Source organism: Ascaphus truei, chromosome 14 (genome assembly GCF_040206685.1).
Source record: "Ascaphus truei isolate aAscTru1 chromosome 14, aAscTru1.hap1, whole genome shotgun sequence".
Lineage (NCBI taxonomy): Eukaryota > Metazoa > Chordata > Amphibia > Anura > Ascaphidae > Ascaphus > Ascaphus truei.
Genome location: NC_134496.1, coordinates 40,293,915 through 40,308,495, shown reverse-complemented (window position 1 = coordinate 40,308,495; position 14,581 = coordinate 40,293,915). Strand labels below are relative to the sequence as shown.

The following is a 14,581-nucleotide window of genomic DNA, read 5'->3' as shown; positions in this document are numbered from 1 at the left end:
ATTCCGTATAGCAATTCATATATTGCTTTATCTTAAAATTTTCTTTACGGTTATTGCTTTTGAAATGCTTTTTATCTGTTTGTTTATGTTCACACGCTTTGCACGTTGAACATCCAAAGAAACCTTCAATGCTCTGAAACCATCCTTTATTTTTGGTTTCTTGTTTTTTTATATCACTTGGGGCAACAATATTTTTTAATTTTTGTGCTTTTTTAAAGATTATTTTTGGGTGTTCTGGGAGTGTGTTTTTAAAATTGGATCAGTTCTTAAAACGTGCCAGTGTTTGCGGATAATTTTACTGATGCTATTCGCTTCTTTAGTAAATGTGGTCAGAAAGGCAGTATCGAATTGATTATTAGTATTTTTTACTGCTATAGTTGTTTTGTCCTTCGGTTCCAATAAATCCTTTCTGTCTAACGATTTAGCTTTATTCAGTGCTGTATTTAAAATGTTTCTTTTATAATTTTTTTTGAATAAAACGTGATTCAAGTGTTTTGCATTGTTCTTCAAAGACAGCTTCCTCCGTACAGTTTCTACGCATTCTCCTATATTGACTATAGGGTACATTGTCCATCCACTGATGATGATGACAGCTGGAACGTAGGATATAATTATTGCTATCAACACTTTTAAAGTAGGACTTAGTTTTAAGATGACCTTCTTCGATATAAATAACTAGATCTAAATAGTTAAGTGAAATTTTACTTGTTGAAGTAAATTCTAGGTTCAACACATTATTGTTCAAATTTGCAATGTACTGATCCAAGTTCTCTTGTTCCCCTGGCCAGATTAAAATGATATCGTCAATGTAGCGCCGCCATAGGACAACACCCTCCCCCAGCATGCCATTGTGCCAGATGTTATGTTCCTCCCAAAACCCCATAAAGAGGTTGGCATAACTGGGGGCGAATTTCGTTCCCATGGCGGTGCCACATTTCTGAATGTAAAAGATATCCTCAAAGAGAAAATATTTTTTCTCCAATATGAATGCTATGCTCTCCAAGATGAATTCTGCCTGTGAGACGTGCAATTCCGAATCTTTATCCAAAAAGTATTTGATAGCTTCACAGCCTAAATTGTGCGCAATGGATGTGTACAAAGAAGAGACGTCTATGGTAGCTAGAATATAGTCTTCCTTCCAAACAATCGTATCTAGAACCTGAAGTACTTCCGTTGTATCTCTTAGATGAGACTTTAGTGTTTTAACATAGCCTTGTAAAAAAGAGTCAATGTAGGCCGATAGATTAGAGATAAGGGAGTTGATACCGGAGATGATTGGTCTGCCGGGAGGATTCTTTTGACACTTGTGGATCTTAGGTAATATGTAAAATATTGGAATTTGTGATGTTTTATTAAGCAGAAATGTAAACTCCTGTTCTGTCAGGATTCCTATATCTCTCCCCTTCTCTAACATAGATTGCAATTCCCCAGTAAATATTCTTGTGGGATTTTTCTTTAAGATTTCATAAGTGTGTGGCTCTCCTAACAGGCGATTTGCTTCTTTTAGATAATCCTCTCTATTCATGATAACAACTCCCCCTCCCTTATCAGCCTGTTTGATGATAATATTTGTATTTTCTGTTATCTCTTCTAATGCTCTTTTTTCTTCCTTGGTTATATTATTCCTAGTTTTAGATTTGTTATTTTTAGTCAAGTCCTCAAAGTCTTTTGTAATTAAATTATAAAATACTTCTAAATAGTTTCCTTTGTAATAGGTTGGATAAAAAGTGGACTTATTTTTTAAAACCGTGTGTTTAAATTTTTCTGGCTCTTTTGGAACAGTGATGCCTGCCAGCGAGTGGGTAAGGCGGGCGACCGTTTGAAGGCACCCCTGAAACCCCTACCGATAATAGGGGAACCCTTCCAGAAAGTAGCGATGGATCTTGTAGGACCCCTTATGATTCCTAGCAGGTCAGGGAAGCGCTACATCCTCACGGTGGTGGATTTTGCCACCCGGTACCCTGAGGCGGTAGCGCTTGGCACCATAGATGCCAAGACAGTGGCAGCAGCTTTGCTGAACATTTTATCTAGGGTAGGTTTCCCTAGTGAGGTTCTAACCGATCAGGGGTCGCAGTTCATGAGTGAACTGTTACATTGTCTCTGGGATGCATGCGGTGTACAGCACCGGCGCTCTACCCCTTACCATCCCCAGACAAACGGATTATGTGAGAGGTTTAACGGTACCCTGAAGCAGATGCTTTGGACCTTTATAGAGGCGGAGGGGAAAGACTGGGAGATTCATTTACAGCACTTGCTGTTTGCCTACCCAGAGGTACCGCAGGAATCTACAGGCTTCTCCCCCTTCGAGCTACTATATGGCCGCAGGGTACGTGGACCTCTGGACCTATTCCGTGAGGGATGGGAAGGGGAGGCTACTGCTACTGATGCTTCAGTGATCCAGTATGTAGTAGATCTCCGAGACCGGTTAGAGATGCTCATGGGGGTGGCCCAGGACCACCTCAGGGCCGCTCAGACCAAGCAAAAGCAATGGTATGACCGGAATGCCCGTAGCAGGGAATTCATCCCAGGACAGCAGGTGCTTGTTCTCAAACCCACTCTGGGGAACAAGTTGATGGCTGCCTGGTCATCTGAAAGGTGAATGAGTACAACTGCGTTGTACAGGTAGATCCTGAGAGGCATAAGACATATCACGTCAATATGCTGAAAGAATACAGAGCACCGAGTATGGGAGCAGTAATGGCCATTTGTAGCCCACTGCTGGAGGATCCGGCGAGCAATGCTCTGCCTGATCTCCTAGGGGAGGCTAGGCAGGGAAACACTGTGGAGCAGGTGGAGATAGGGGCACAGTTGAGTGCTAGGCAGAAGGGAGAAGCCAGGGACATTCTAGCTAAGTATGGGGCCCTCTTCACTGACATGCCAGGGACCACACATCTCACCAAACACCCAGTACACACAGGGGACCTGCAGCCTCTGCATAAGCACGCTTATAGAGTGTCAGCAGAGGTCAAGACCAGTATGGAGAGGAAAATAGAGGAGATGCTGACCCTAGGGGTAATTACTCCGTCCCAGAGTCCTTGGGCAAGCCCGGTAGTTCTAGTCCCTAAGGAGGACAAGACCACCCGGTTTTGTGTGGACTACCGCTTGCTGAACACTGGGACGGTGTCAGATGCCTATCCCATGCCCCGCATGGATGAGTTACTAGATGAACTCGCGGGGGCAAGGTATCTGACCACTATGGATTTGAGCAAAGGCTATTGGCAAATCCCACTGACCCTAGAGGCTAGGGAAAAGTCCGCATTCATCACTCCAAGTGGCCTCTATGAGTTTTTGGTGATGCCATTTGGGATGAAGAATGCCCCGGCTACCTTCCAACGCCTGGTCAATAGGTTACTGGAAGGGATGCAGAGCTATGCCAGGGCTTACTTAGATGACATTGCCGTCTTTAGTAATTCCTGGGACTCCCATTTAGGACATGTAGCTGCGGTGCTAGATAGGATCAGGGAGGCTGGGCTTACCTTGAAACCCACTAAGTGTATGGTAGGGATGGCAGAGGTCCTGTACTTAGGGCACAGGGTGGGTGGAGGGCACCTCAAACCAGAGCCAGCTAAGGTAGAAGCCATAGTTCAGTGGCCTGTTCCAAAAACCAAGAAACAGGTCATGGCATTTTTGGGCACCGCAGGGTACTATAGGAAGTTTGTCCCACAGTACAGCGCTGTGGCCAAAACCCTGACTGATTTGACTAAGAAGCAACTGCCTGTGCTTATCACCTGGACTCCTGCCTGAGAGACTTCATTCCAGGCACTGAAAACTGCGCTTGCTGGGGCCCCCATACTGGCTGCCCCGGACTATACCAAACATTTCCTCATACAAACTGATGCCTATGGACTATGGCATTGGGGCTGGGCTGTGTTGAGCCAAGTGGGGGACGACGGCAGAGAGCACCCTGTGGTGTTCCTCAGCCGAAAACTACTCCCCAGAGAGGTGGCCTATGCCACCATTGAGAAAGAGTGCTTGGCCATTGTGTGGGCACTCAAAAAACTCCAGCCCTACGTGTATGGAAGGGTTTTCACGGTCCTCACAGACCACAACCCCCTGAGTTGGCTGCAGAGGCCATCAGGGGAGAATGCCAAGTTGCTAAGGTGGAGCTTGGCCTTGCAAGAGTTTGAATTTACCATTCAGCACAAAAAGGGTAGTGAAAACAGCAGTGCTGATGGACTTTCACGTCAGGACTATCCCTCTGAGACTGAGTTCATTAATGGTGCCAGCAGTGCCCCACTCCCCGTTAGGGCCAGTGGGCCACAGGTCACCCATTAAGAAGGGGAGGTGGAGAGGGGGGTTGGCCCGGTATTAAAGGGGTTGCACCCCATATGGCCACCCCCTGACTTCACCAGGGAGGCAAGGGGTTAACTGGACTGCGGTCCAGGAATGTGGCTTACACCTTGTCATGTCAGGAAAATGTATGTTCCCCTGTTCCCATGTCTCATTATAATCCTGTATTTTAATGTTTTAAAGTGCATTTCTGTATCTCCAGTTCTGGAGGTCGCAGAGAGTTGATATTTGGCCAATGTGTGGAGTTACTGTAGGCATTAAGAACTGGCAAATTTCGATCCACTGAGCCCACCAGAATGGAACTTATTAATATGTGTAGATATTAAAGTATATATGTATGGTATTTTGGATCTGCTCTGAAAATGCAGACCATCTGCTATGCTAATAGGTCATGAAGGGCAGCCGGCTGATTGAGCCTAAGCACTGTGATCAAAAGTTAACTGCCCAGATTGTTTACACTAAGTACTAATCAACAGACCAAGTACTAATCAACAGACTCTGCCACTCTAATTGTTACCTGAGGGTGGAGAATCATCAAACTGGAGTGGTTTGTAAGTGTTATGTCTACACCTACAAACAATGCAGATACTTCATTTGGTAAACTGGTCGTCGCCCCTGATTTAATAATGGGGCTACCCATAGAGTCCCAGTACACATGGGCTAATTAGCTGGGGGGCATGGGTTAATCTGTGTCTCCACATTAGGGATTGGATACAGATAATTGTTCACCAATAGTCTGTATTCAATGTTAAGAATAGGGTTACACAGGTATATAAACTGTGTCAACCCTACAGTTTTTAGTTGTTCTTCTGATACCATCTTGAATGTCACCGGATTGCTGGAGAATTGCTAGCTGATGCTTCTCCATCCCCCAACCCTAAGTAAGTGTTACCTTCTTGTCTGTTAATTGTACTATATTGCTGTGTTCACCTTATTTAAGGAATAAATATATTTTATTATATCTAAGCCTCGTTCAGTTCAACCCAGATATTTGGTGTTCATTATATCTGTTCATTGTCATAAGTTACCGTGACACCTTGGGAGGCAGTGGGTGAGAGGCAGTGACTTGGGAGGCAGTGACTGGGTGGGTGGGTCGGAGGCAGTGACTTTGGCAGTGACTTGGTGGGAGGTGGTGGGTGGGACACGGTGGGTGAGGTGGGGCGGTAGCTTTACTGATGGTGCGGCTGAGGAGGTTTCGGAGCGGAGTCGCTGGCGGCGCGTGTGGAGGTTAGAAGAGCCGGGTTTGGGTGAGGGGGTTGGGGGGTAGTTTTGCTGATTAGGCGGCTGGGGAGGTTTCGGAGCGGCCGGGTTTGGGTGGGGAGGGTGGGTAGTTGTGCAGATGGGGCGGCTGCGGCGGTTGTGGAGCGGAGAGGTGAAAAGCGCCGGGTTTGGCTGAGGCGTGCCGGGGGTAGTTTGGGTGAGGGAATGGCGGGTGGAGGTGAGGCGGTGGTGCGGCTACAGGTGAGGCAGCTTTGGCTGAGGCAGGTCAGGACAGTATAGGTGCACGGTGTGTGGCTCTCATGCGGTGTGTGGAGGGTGTGCGTAGCGGTGTTGCTGAGTGCACGATTCACAATGTATTATATATACAGTGGTTTGCAGAAGTATTCACCCCCTACAAATAATGTCACAAATGCCAATTAGTGTAATGTAAGATAATTAATATTCTTGAGTGTCCCAGTCAATGTCCTGACTTGAATCCAATCGAATATTTATGGCGAGACTTGAAGATTGCAGTTCATCGACGATACCCCAACAAACCTATCAGGACTGGATCAATTTTACCATGAAGATTGGGCAAAAATGTTACAATCCTACTGTGCAAAACTAGTAGAGGCCGATCCAAAAAGACTTGTAGCCGAGATTGCTGCAAAAGGTGCGTCTACCATGTACTGACTTAAGGGGCTGAAATTGATACTTATGCAACCAATAAATGTCACTGTTTTTGTTTTTCTTTGCTGACATTTAACCACCTCCTCAAATAACAGTGTTCAGTTTAACCACAAAGAGCAGGAAAGGACCCAAAATCCAAATATCAAAAAAAGTACTTTATTGTGTCATGAGACCAATCCAACGCGTTTCGAAAGTCACCGCGTTCTTTATTAAGGATAACATACAGTGTAATGCAACCTAATAAATACCCTCTTACCTGCGTCCAATTCGCGGATGTGGATGTGGTAAACTGTCATGAAAAAAGATAGAACATTTCATATGCTTGCAAACACCACAAGAACCGCATTTGACCCTTGGTGGTGAAAGAAAAATTACTCGTCTTAGGAATAGTTATGTCACTTGGGGAAATATAGGAACCGACAGTTCTCGCCCTACGATACACAAATTTAGGACCTGATCCAATATATTTGTTCAATATTGGGTGCATAGATAAGACATTCCAATGTTTAGAAATAATTGATTTAATATCCCCACTCTGTTTATTAAACTGAAATAAAGAGTGGACAATTATTATCAAATTTATTATGTCCTTTGTTCTTATGCTTATTCACACTACAATCTTGTTTCTTATAAGTTTGCACATGCGTATCAAGGGGAGAATGTCCAACATCCCGAGTGGGTATCAGGGATGATCTCTCTGTATTAAGGGGGATATCAAATGCATCAGTGATACTAGTCACGGAATAACCTCTATCAATAAATCATTGGCTAAGGTCCTCAGATCACTAAATATTGTGTCATATTAGTTATCTCCATTTATTAGTTGTCAATGTTTTGTTTGGTTTTAATAACTTGTTTTTAACATTGTATGTATTGTATTATTCTTAGGATTCTTATATGTTTTATATTGTTTTCTTCCTTTTCCCCTCCCTTCCCTTTCCCTCATCATCCTTCCCTCCCTTTCCCCTCACTTTCCTTCCTCCTTATCCTTATGGTCCTCATTAGTTAATTTTTATTTTGAGTTGGTCTTCTGACTCTCTTGTCCTGTTTAGGCTCATTTATACAATTTTGCCCTTACATGTTTAGCCTCTCTTTCCATCCTGCTGTTGGCACTTCCGCCCTTCGACCGCGGTTTGGCGCTTTGCGCATGCGCGAGGGATCGCGCATTGCGTCATGACGTCACTACGTGTGCCGTTTTGTCGCGAATTGGACGCAGGTAAGAGGGTTTTTATTAGGTTGCATTACACTGTATGTTATCCTTGATAAAGAACACGGTGATGTTCGAAACGCGTTGGATTGGTCTCATGACACAATAAAGTACCTTTTTTGATATTTGGATTTTGGGTCCTTTCCTGCTCCTTTTGGTTCGTGCGCTCCTCCCTACCATCTATATTCTGCATACCATCATTGGAAGCTGCACAGCCAGCCAGCCAGCCACACCAAGGAACATGAGTAATTATTGCTACAGGGGAACCTACCAATGAGATTGATCGTGGGTGGTCTTATCCTACCCACTACCTGTCTTCAGGATGACTGTACCCATTATTTTTAGCTGCATTTCCACTACTCAATATTTCTGATTTCCTTTGGATGTTGGTTCTGGCACTATATTCTGATTTGGCCTTGCATTTGAGTGCTTTGCTACCTCATCTATTCAGTTTAACCACTACAGCTTTGTTGCTTTGAATAAAAATAGTTTGTTTGAGAAAACTGTGCGTACATTATTTGTAATTGAACAACTTGTGACATTATTGGTAGAGGGTGAATACTTCTGCAAACCACTGTATATCTAAATGGGATATTACTGCATTTTCACTTTGTGCCATTTTGTTCTATCAATTCCCAGTTTACGTCAGCCCCACTGTGTATTCCTAAATGTATTGGGAAATCACTGTTACTGTAGTCGCCTCGTTCTGCTAATAATATCTGAACTCCATATCGTTATTCATACTGATCAATTGACATCCTGTTTGTCATCCTATGTCCGAGACTAGTTTTCCTCCACTACTCTCGCACGCAAGCTGCTCTAATCGTACATCTTTAATAAACTCTCCATTCCACTCCACAGTTCTGGGCCAGGGATTGGGAAGGATTTTCTCATTGATGCATGGTTGGTTCAGTGCATTGAATGCAAGAAAGATCTGATAACTATTGACTTTACTTATATATTCATTGAATTTAAGCATAAGCATTCCCACACCACTCCTTAGTGACAACATTCTCTCTTCACTATTGTTTTCCTTTATCGCACTGGAAAAAAAACAAGTATTTTAAGCTCTATTTACAGTTGTTTCTTATGGAAATCTATTTCGTTTTCTGTATTTTTAAAGAACAGCTTCCTCTTTTTATTTCAAAAGTATATACTTCCACATTTTTAACTTTTGTTGCGTATAAACCCTTAACGATGCAGTCCCTTTTACTCTAAGAACATACTCTACATTTCTACAGCCTCTTGAACTGGCTTGTTTTTGTTGTTGTTTTTTTTAAGGGTTAGTCCTGGCTACGACAAAAAAAAGTGAATTAAGCACAGTGGCACATTTAATAATATATATATATATATATATATTTATTTTTCACAAAATACAAATAAGTAAGATAATTATTTTAAGGGTGACTGAAACTTTATAAGGAAGCAAATTACACTGCTAAATTGCTTTAAAAAATGTCTTGACCTGCTATATTGAACTGCCCCTTTAAATCAGCAAAAACCTATGCATATATATATATATATATATATATATATATATATATATATACAGTATTTATTAGTGCTGTAGTAATAGATTAATACTACCTGCATTATTATTTTTTCAACTCCTAATGCCATAATTTTTTTCATGTACTGATTATCCTTTGGTTGCTATAGCAACCATTTAGAAAGTTGTTTAAAATATTACATTGCGGTTCTAGCATTTCACAGACTGAAGCATAGAGTCACAAGGCAACCATTAAGATACCCAGACAAGTGGGATATTGGCCGCTCGATCCCAGGAGAAGGGATCGATCGGCATCTTGGGTAATTATTTCATTAAAGTTACTCACGTGTCGCATATGGTAAAACAAAAAAATAAAAAGGTGAAACCAGGACTGCTGCTCTAAGTGGAAGAAAGTCCCCGGGGAACTCCCGGCTGCCTTGTATAGAACAACGTGACGGACAGAATGAAATGAAGCTTTAATCCTACTCTGATGTCACGGCCCTGACTTGGGATATACAGTCAGTAAACACTAAACCGTAAAAGTGACACAAGCAGGGGATTCTGGGAGAAGAATTGTAATCAGTGTTTCCCAGATAGTAGCAATCTTTAACATTAAAAAGACAGTAGATTGTAATTTTTAATTGAAGCGTATTTTCAATGGGATGGCACCTATTAAGGCCTTATTTTGTATAGTCCAAAATAGTTTTCAGATGAAAAACGGATCTAATGGCTGCTCCAGATTATATAGAATTACCGTCTTAATGCTGCAAAAATGGGGTTCTGATGGAGACCTGTTGCGGTGCTCTGTGGTCAAGCTATTTTGTTGTATTCACATTGGTAGGACAGCATGTGCTTTAGTAAGTTGTCTCACTAGAAGTTTGACTGATGCTTCTATTGACTGAAGTCTGGAAATGTAATTACTTTGAAAAGCTAGGGGGTAGAGTGTGTGCGCGCGTGCGCGTGCGCGTGCGCGTGTGTGTGTGTGTGTGTGTGTGTGATGCATCACCTGATTGCATAAAAAAGTAACTGATTTCTCACTACTCAGCAGTGACTAATATACATTTTTGGTAATTTAGTGAAATGAATGAGGACATGTTTATAAAAGACCCTGGATAGGACTGAGAAGCAAAGTGCTATAAATGAAATGCAGCTGGTCCGAGTTAAAGCAAGGAGACATCATTTATAATGTGTGTCTTCAATGTGTTCAAATATGCCTATCAATCATTCATCAAGAGATGGAACCTTTCTCTGATTAAAATGTTTACACTGATCAGTTAACTTGTTTTGTATTTTTTTTTTTTTTTGCACAGGTTGAAGTAGATTGGGACAAAATTAAAGCAAAAATTGAGATGGAGTTAGTTAAAGAGCGAGAGAGGATGTCAACCGGATCATCAGCTTCAACGGTCAGGAGCAGCGTCTCCGCACAGCGGGAATCGTTTTCTCAGTGATACACAAATGTTTGCATCCGGTCTTGTTAATGCTGTAAATAAGCCATTTCGATTCAATGTCAACTTTAACATTCTGAAAAGCTTAAAATGTAGCTTTACCTGTGTTTCATGCAATCTCAGACATTAGATTTCATCAGCATGGTGATATTTTCACATATACCCAAAAAGTGACTTGTAAGAAAAGATAGTTACGCCAGCCCACTTAACACTAATCTCATCAAAGAGCACCCAGCCATAAAATATGTTGTTACAGATGGCCTTTATTTTTTTTATCTGATAAAATTCTTCATAATAAAATCATAAGCTAGTGTTTTTCTAGTATTTGAAGAATGCTTAAGTAAAATAATATTTGAGCTAAATAGGGTTAGTATTCTAAAACCAAATCCACTGCATTATACCTTTGCCCTGGTGACTGCAACTTTGTAATTGCTGCAGTGTACTTTCATTGATATGGTATGAGCACTGAACACAAACGTGTATATTGTTAATGTTGTTGTCCTTAATTTGAGTGGAAATTTGAAAAGCTAATAAACCTACTTGCAAATGTAAAATAAACATTTTTTTAAAAAAATGGTAGGAAAGGTTCAGGCATACCCCACATTAACGTACGCAATGGGACCGGAGCATGTATGTAAAGCGAAAATGTACTTAAAGTGAAGCACTACCTTTTCCCACTTATCGATGCATGTACTGTACTGCAATCGTCATATACGTGCATAACTGATGTAAATAACGCATTTGTAACAGGCTCTATAGTCTCCCTGCTTGCGCACAGCTTCGGTACAGGTAGGGAGCCGGTATTGCTGTTCAGGACATGATGACTGGCGCATGCGTGAGCAAACGTTTGCCTATTGGGCGATATGTACTTACTCGCGAGTGTACTTAAAGTGAGTGTACTTAAAGCGGGGTATGCCTGTATGGTGGTGAGGAGTGGTTCCACTTCCCTGGAGCTGTGATACAGTGTTCAGAGGCTTATGCTATACCAGCCGCAGCAGCAAACATTATATAATTAAGTAAATGGGGAATTTGACAAATGATCCAATTCAGCTGCTCTAGAATAGGACACTAAGGGGCCTATGCAGAGAGCTGCGGTAACTGAATTAGCGGCATTTGTTGGCGAAATATGCCTTTAGAAAGGCAGGTAATGGCGAGTTAAAAAAAAGCGCCATATTTTTATTTATTTTTTTAAATCTCGCCGCGCGGGTGGCGAGAACCTAAATCTCGCCAGGTTTCAAAAGTGCCGTATTCAGAAAGGCGCGATCGCCATCTAGCAGCTGATCGCGCCATTAAAATGGAGAAAAATTCAACAATTGGCTCCGCCAAGAAAAGTTGGCAGGAAGCTGGAGCTCGGCGGCCAGAGGGAGAAGAAAAAAAAAAAACACGCTTTTTTTAAAACATGTTTCACCAGCGCGCATCTCGCCGGTTGAAACTCTCCATATGCAGACATGATTTTAAATGCAGTTTTTGGACCTTTCTGCATATGGAGATAAAATCACGCCAAAAAAGGTACTATTTATTAACATCTCCAATTAATTCCACCGCTGCTCTCTGCATAGGCCCCTAAGTGTGACTGCAACTTAAACACCTTAAAACCCTCTTGAGCTTCTGTAGTTCACAGTGCATGTTAGATCGCCCTGCACATCACATTTAGAACGTTGTCATTGTATATTGAAAGGTACATTGGTTTCCCATACAATAGCTACAAAAGAGATTTTCTATCAAATCAGCAGTTTTCAATTTATGAATATAATGTTTGGGGGGGGGGGGGTTTGAGTAGGGGGTTGTTTAAGACACATCTGGTCTTGTGTGAGCCTGATTCATCTTGTTCACTAGCCAAGTTATAAATACCATCTGACATACTTGTTTTTGGCAATATTCTAGATTTCTAGTTCCAAGACAAAGGCTTTAAATACAGTATATTCCCTGAAAAAATATAAATGTTTGAGTTCTGTGTAATATATATTATTCATGGTTTTTTAAATAAATTATTTTGTGAATTTTAGAGTATTAAATATGAGAAATCATATTTACGATGTAATACATATTTTGCACTTTCCATATTTTTTGGTCATTATTGTTATACATAAAATACATCTTTGTAACTTTTGTCAGTTGTATTATTACAAAAAGATATGCTGTCTAAAGTTTAGCAGTATGTTTAAGATTGTGCACAGTGTTCTCATGAGCTTCCATCCATTGCGCAAAGCACAATTACTTAATGATCCCAATCACTCCCATCACTGGGAAACCATACAACATTTAAACTAGGAATGCTCTACACAGTGTATTCTATCCTGAGCTCAAGGTGAAATATCCAAATATTTCATTATTTTATTTCCCCAGAGGAATTACAAATTCAGACTCCCATTGTTTTTTTTTGTAGGAAATTGATGGGCCATAGAACTGCCCAGTTATGAAAGTAGCAGGAGAAAACATTATTAAACTTTTAGTTGACAGATACATGTGAGGACTGTTGCAACAGTATTGTATGCTCATGATACATTGGAAAGGAACATATATACGGTATGTTCATTATATGATGAAAATAAATATAACGCAAATCTTGGTGTTATTGCACACTTCTAACTTTGCTTCATGTTTTACCTATAAAATAAACACCTCTGAAACATTTTTGGGGAAATTCTAAATTACAGCTGTAAATCCTACAGCCTGCCTGGAATTCCCTGACTCTCAAACACCATTAATTAAACCCTACAGTAGGTAAGGACTCTGGTTGTTCATTACTGTGTTAGAGCAGTTGTTCTCAACCTTTTGCATCTTACGCCCCATCAACCATTTAAAAAAAAAAAAAAATAACTGGTTCCACCATAATAAAAACACACCTCACTTTTTCCAACGAGTGTATTTTTACATTTACATGCATTTTAGTATTGTATTAACCATGAATGGAAATGTAAAAAAAAATATGTTTCAGGACATAACTGACAACATCCTCCAGCAATCTTACCTTTGGTGAGGAGGTTTCCTCAGTGCTGATATCCGGTCCAGCTCTGTTCTTTGGGAAGAAGTTAGACCCAACTTGCGGTGCTGACAGGAGGAGGGGGAGAATTGCTGTTACCACCGGGCTGCTGCTAGGACAGTTGTCCTATTACCAGCAGCACCGGGGCAAGCCCTAAAGTCCGATAGGCCAATCTGCACCTGCGTCCCACCTTGATAATATTTGCTTCCCTCTGGTTGAGAAACACTTGAGGATAAGGCCTGGGACATAGTGAATGGAAGCTCGCTGAGGCGGGCTGAGCCGCGCTGAGCAGATGCACAAACCCCCTGCATCATCAGCGCGGCTATAGTTTCCCCTTCCGCATGCACGCTGATGCGGGCGGAGGCTCAGAAAATTTGAACACACAGGGAAGTTTCAAATTTGGCGCTCACTGCCTCGCCTGCAAGGACAGGAAAAAGCTCAATTTTCAGCAGGCGAGGCAGAGCAGGAGCGAGCTTCAAGTTACTATGTCCCAGGCCTAACAAAGGTTTGCCACACAAAAAAAGGTTGCCTGGTGACACTAAGGGGCCTATGCAGAGAGCAGCGAATTTAAAAATTGGAGAGTTTCAGAAAAAGTAGCTTTAATGGAGAGTTTTATTCTCCATATGCAGAAATGGGCGAAATCCGCTATTTTTAGCATTACTGCATGTGGAGAATTGTAAAGGAGGAGATTCGCGCAGCTGAAAGGGAGAGAAAAAAAAAATCGCGCATTTTTTTTCCCCCTATAGCCGGCTTCTTGCCAACTTTAGTTGGCGGAGAAAATTGACAAAAATCGCGCCAAAAACAGCCGCTAGATGGCGAGCGCACCTTTCTGAATTTGGATATTTTTCAGACTGGCGAGATGTAGTTTCTCGCCAGCCGCGCTGCGAGATTTTGAAAACGAAAAAAATAAATGGCGCGTTTTCCGTTACTCGCCATTTTCGGCATTTTTCTGCGCGACTTTCGCCAAAAAATGGCGAGTTTTGAAATAGCGCTGCTCTCTGCATAGGCCCCTAAATGTCAGCAACTTTGTTGCGGTTGTTATTTGAGGCAGAAAGTGTGTAGAGCTATTCAGTAACATTACTTGCAATGCTTGTTCATATTATTTTGTCTCTTGACAAATGGATATCATTTTGGGAGCAAAGGAAAAGAGATTGAGGCACTACATAAGCTTGACAGGTTTTTTTCCTTCTTATTCTAAAGAAACCGTGTGTTCTCTTATCATGATTTATGAGGAATCCCAGTATACTGCAACCTGCCTGACCCTGCCAGTGTCATTA

The 14,581-nt window shown here is 41.7% G+C and overlaps 1 protein-coding gene across 7 annotated transcripts in view; it reads left to right on the top strand.

Moving 5' to 3' along the window:
- Positions 1-12,430, top strand: part of IFT80 (intraflagellar transport 80) — a 63,130-nt gene extending 50,700 nt beyond the window's left edge. For all 7 annotated transcript variants that reach the window (XM_075570593.1, XM_075570596.1, XM_075570595.1 and 4 more), the window contains exon 20: positions 10,187-12,430. In XM_075570593.1, coding sequence (XP_075426708.1) covers positions 10,187-10,324 — 138 coding nt within the window. In that variant the 3' untranslated portion in view covers positions 10,325-12,430. The remainder of the gene's footprint in view (positions 1-10,186) is intronic.
- The last annotated feature ends 2,151 nt before the right edge of the window (positions 12,431-14,581 follow it).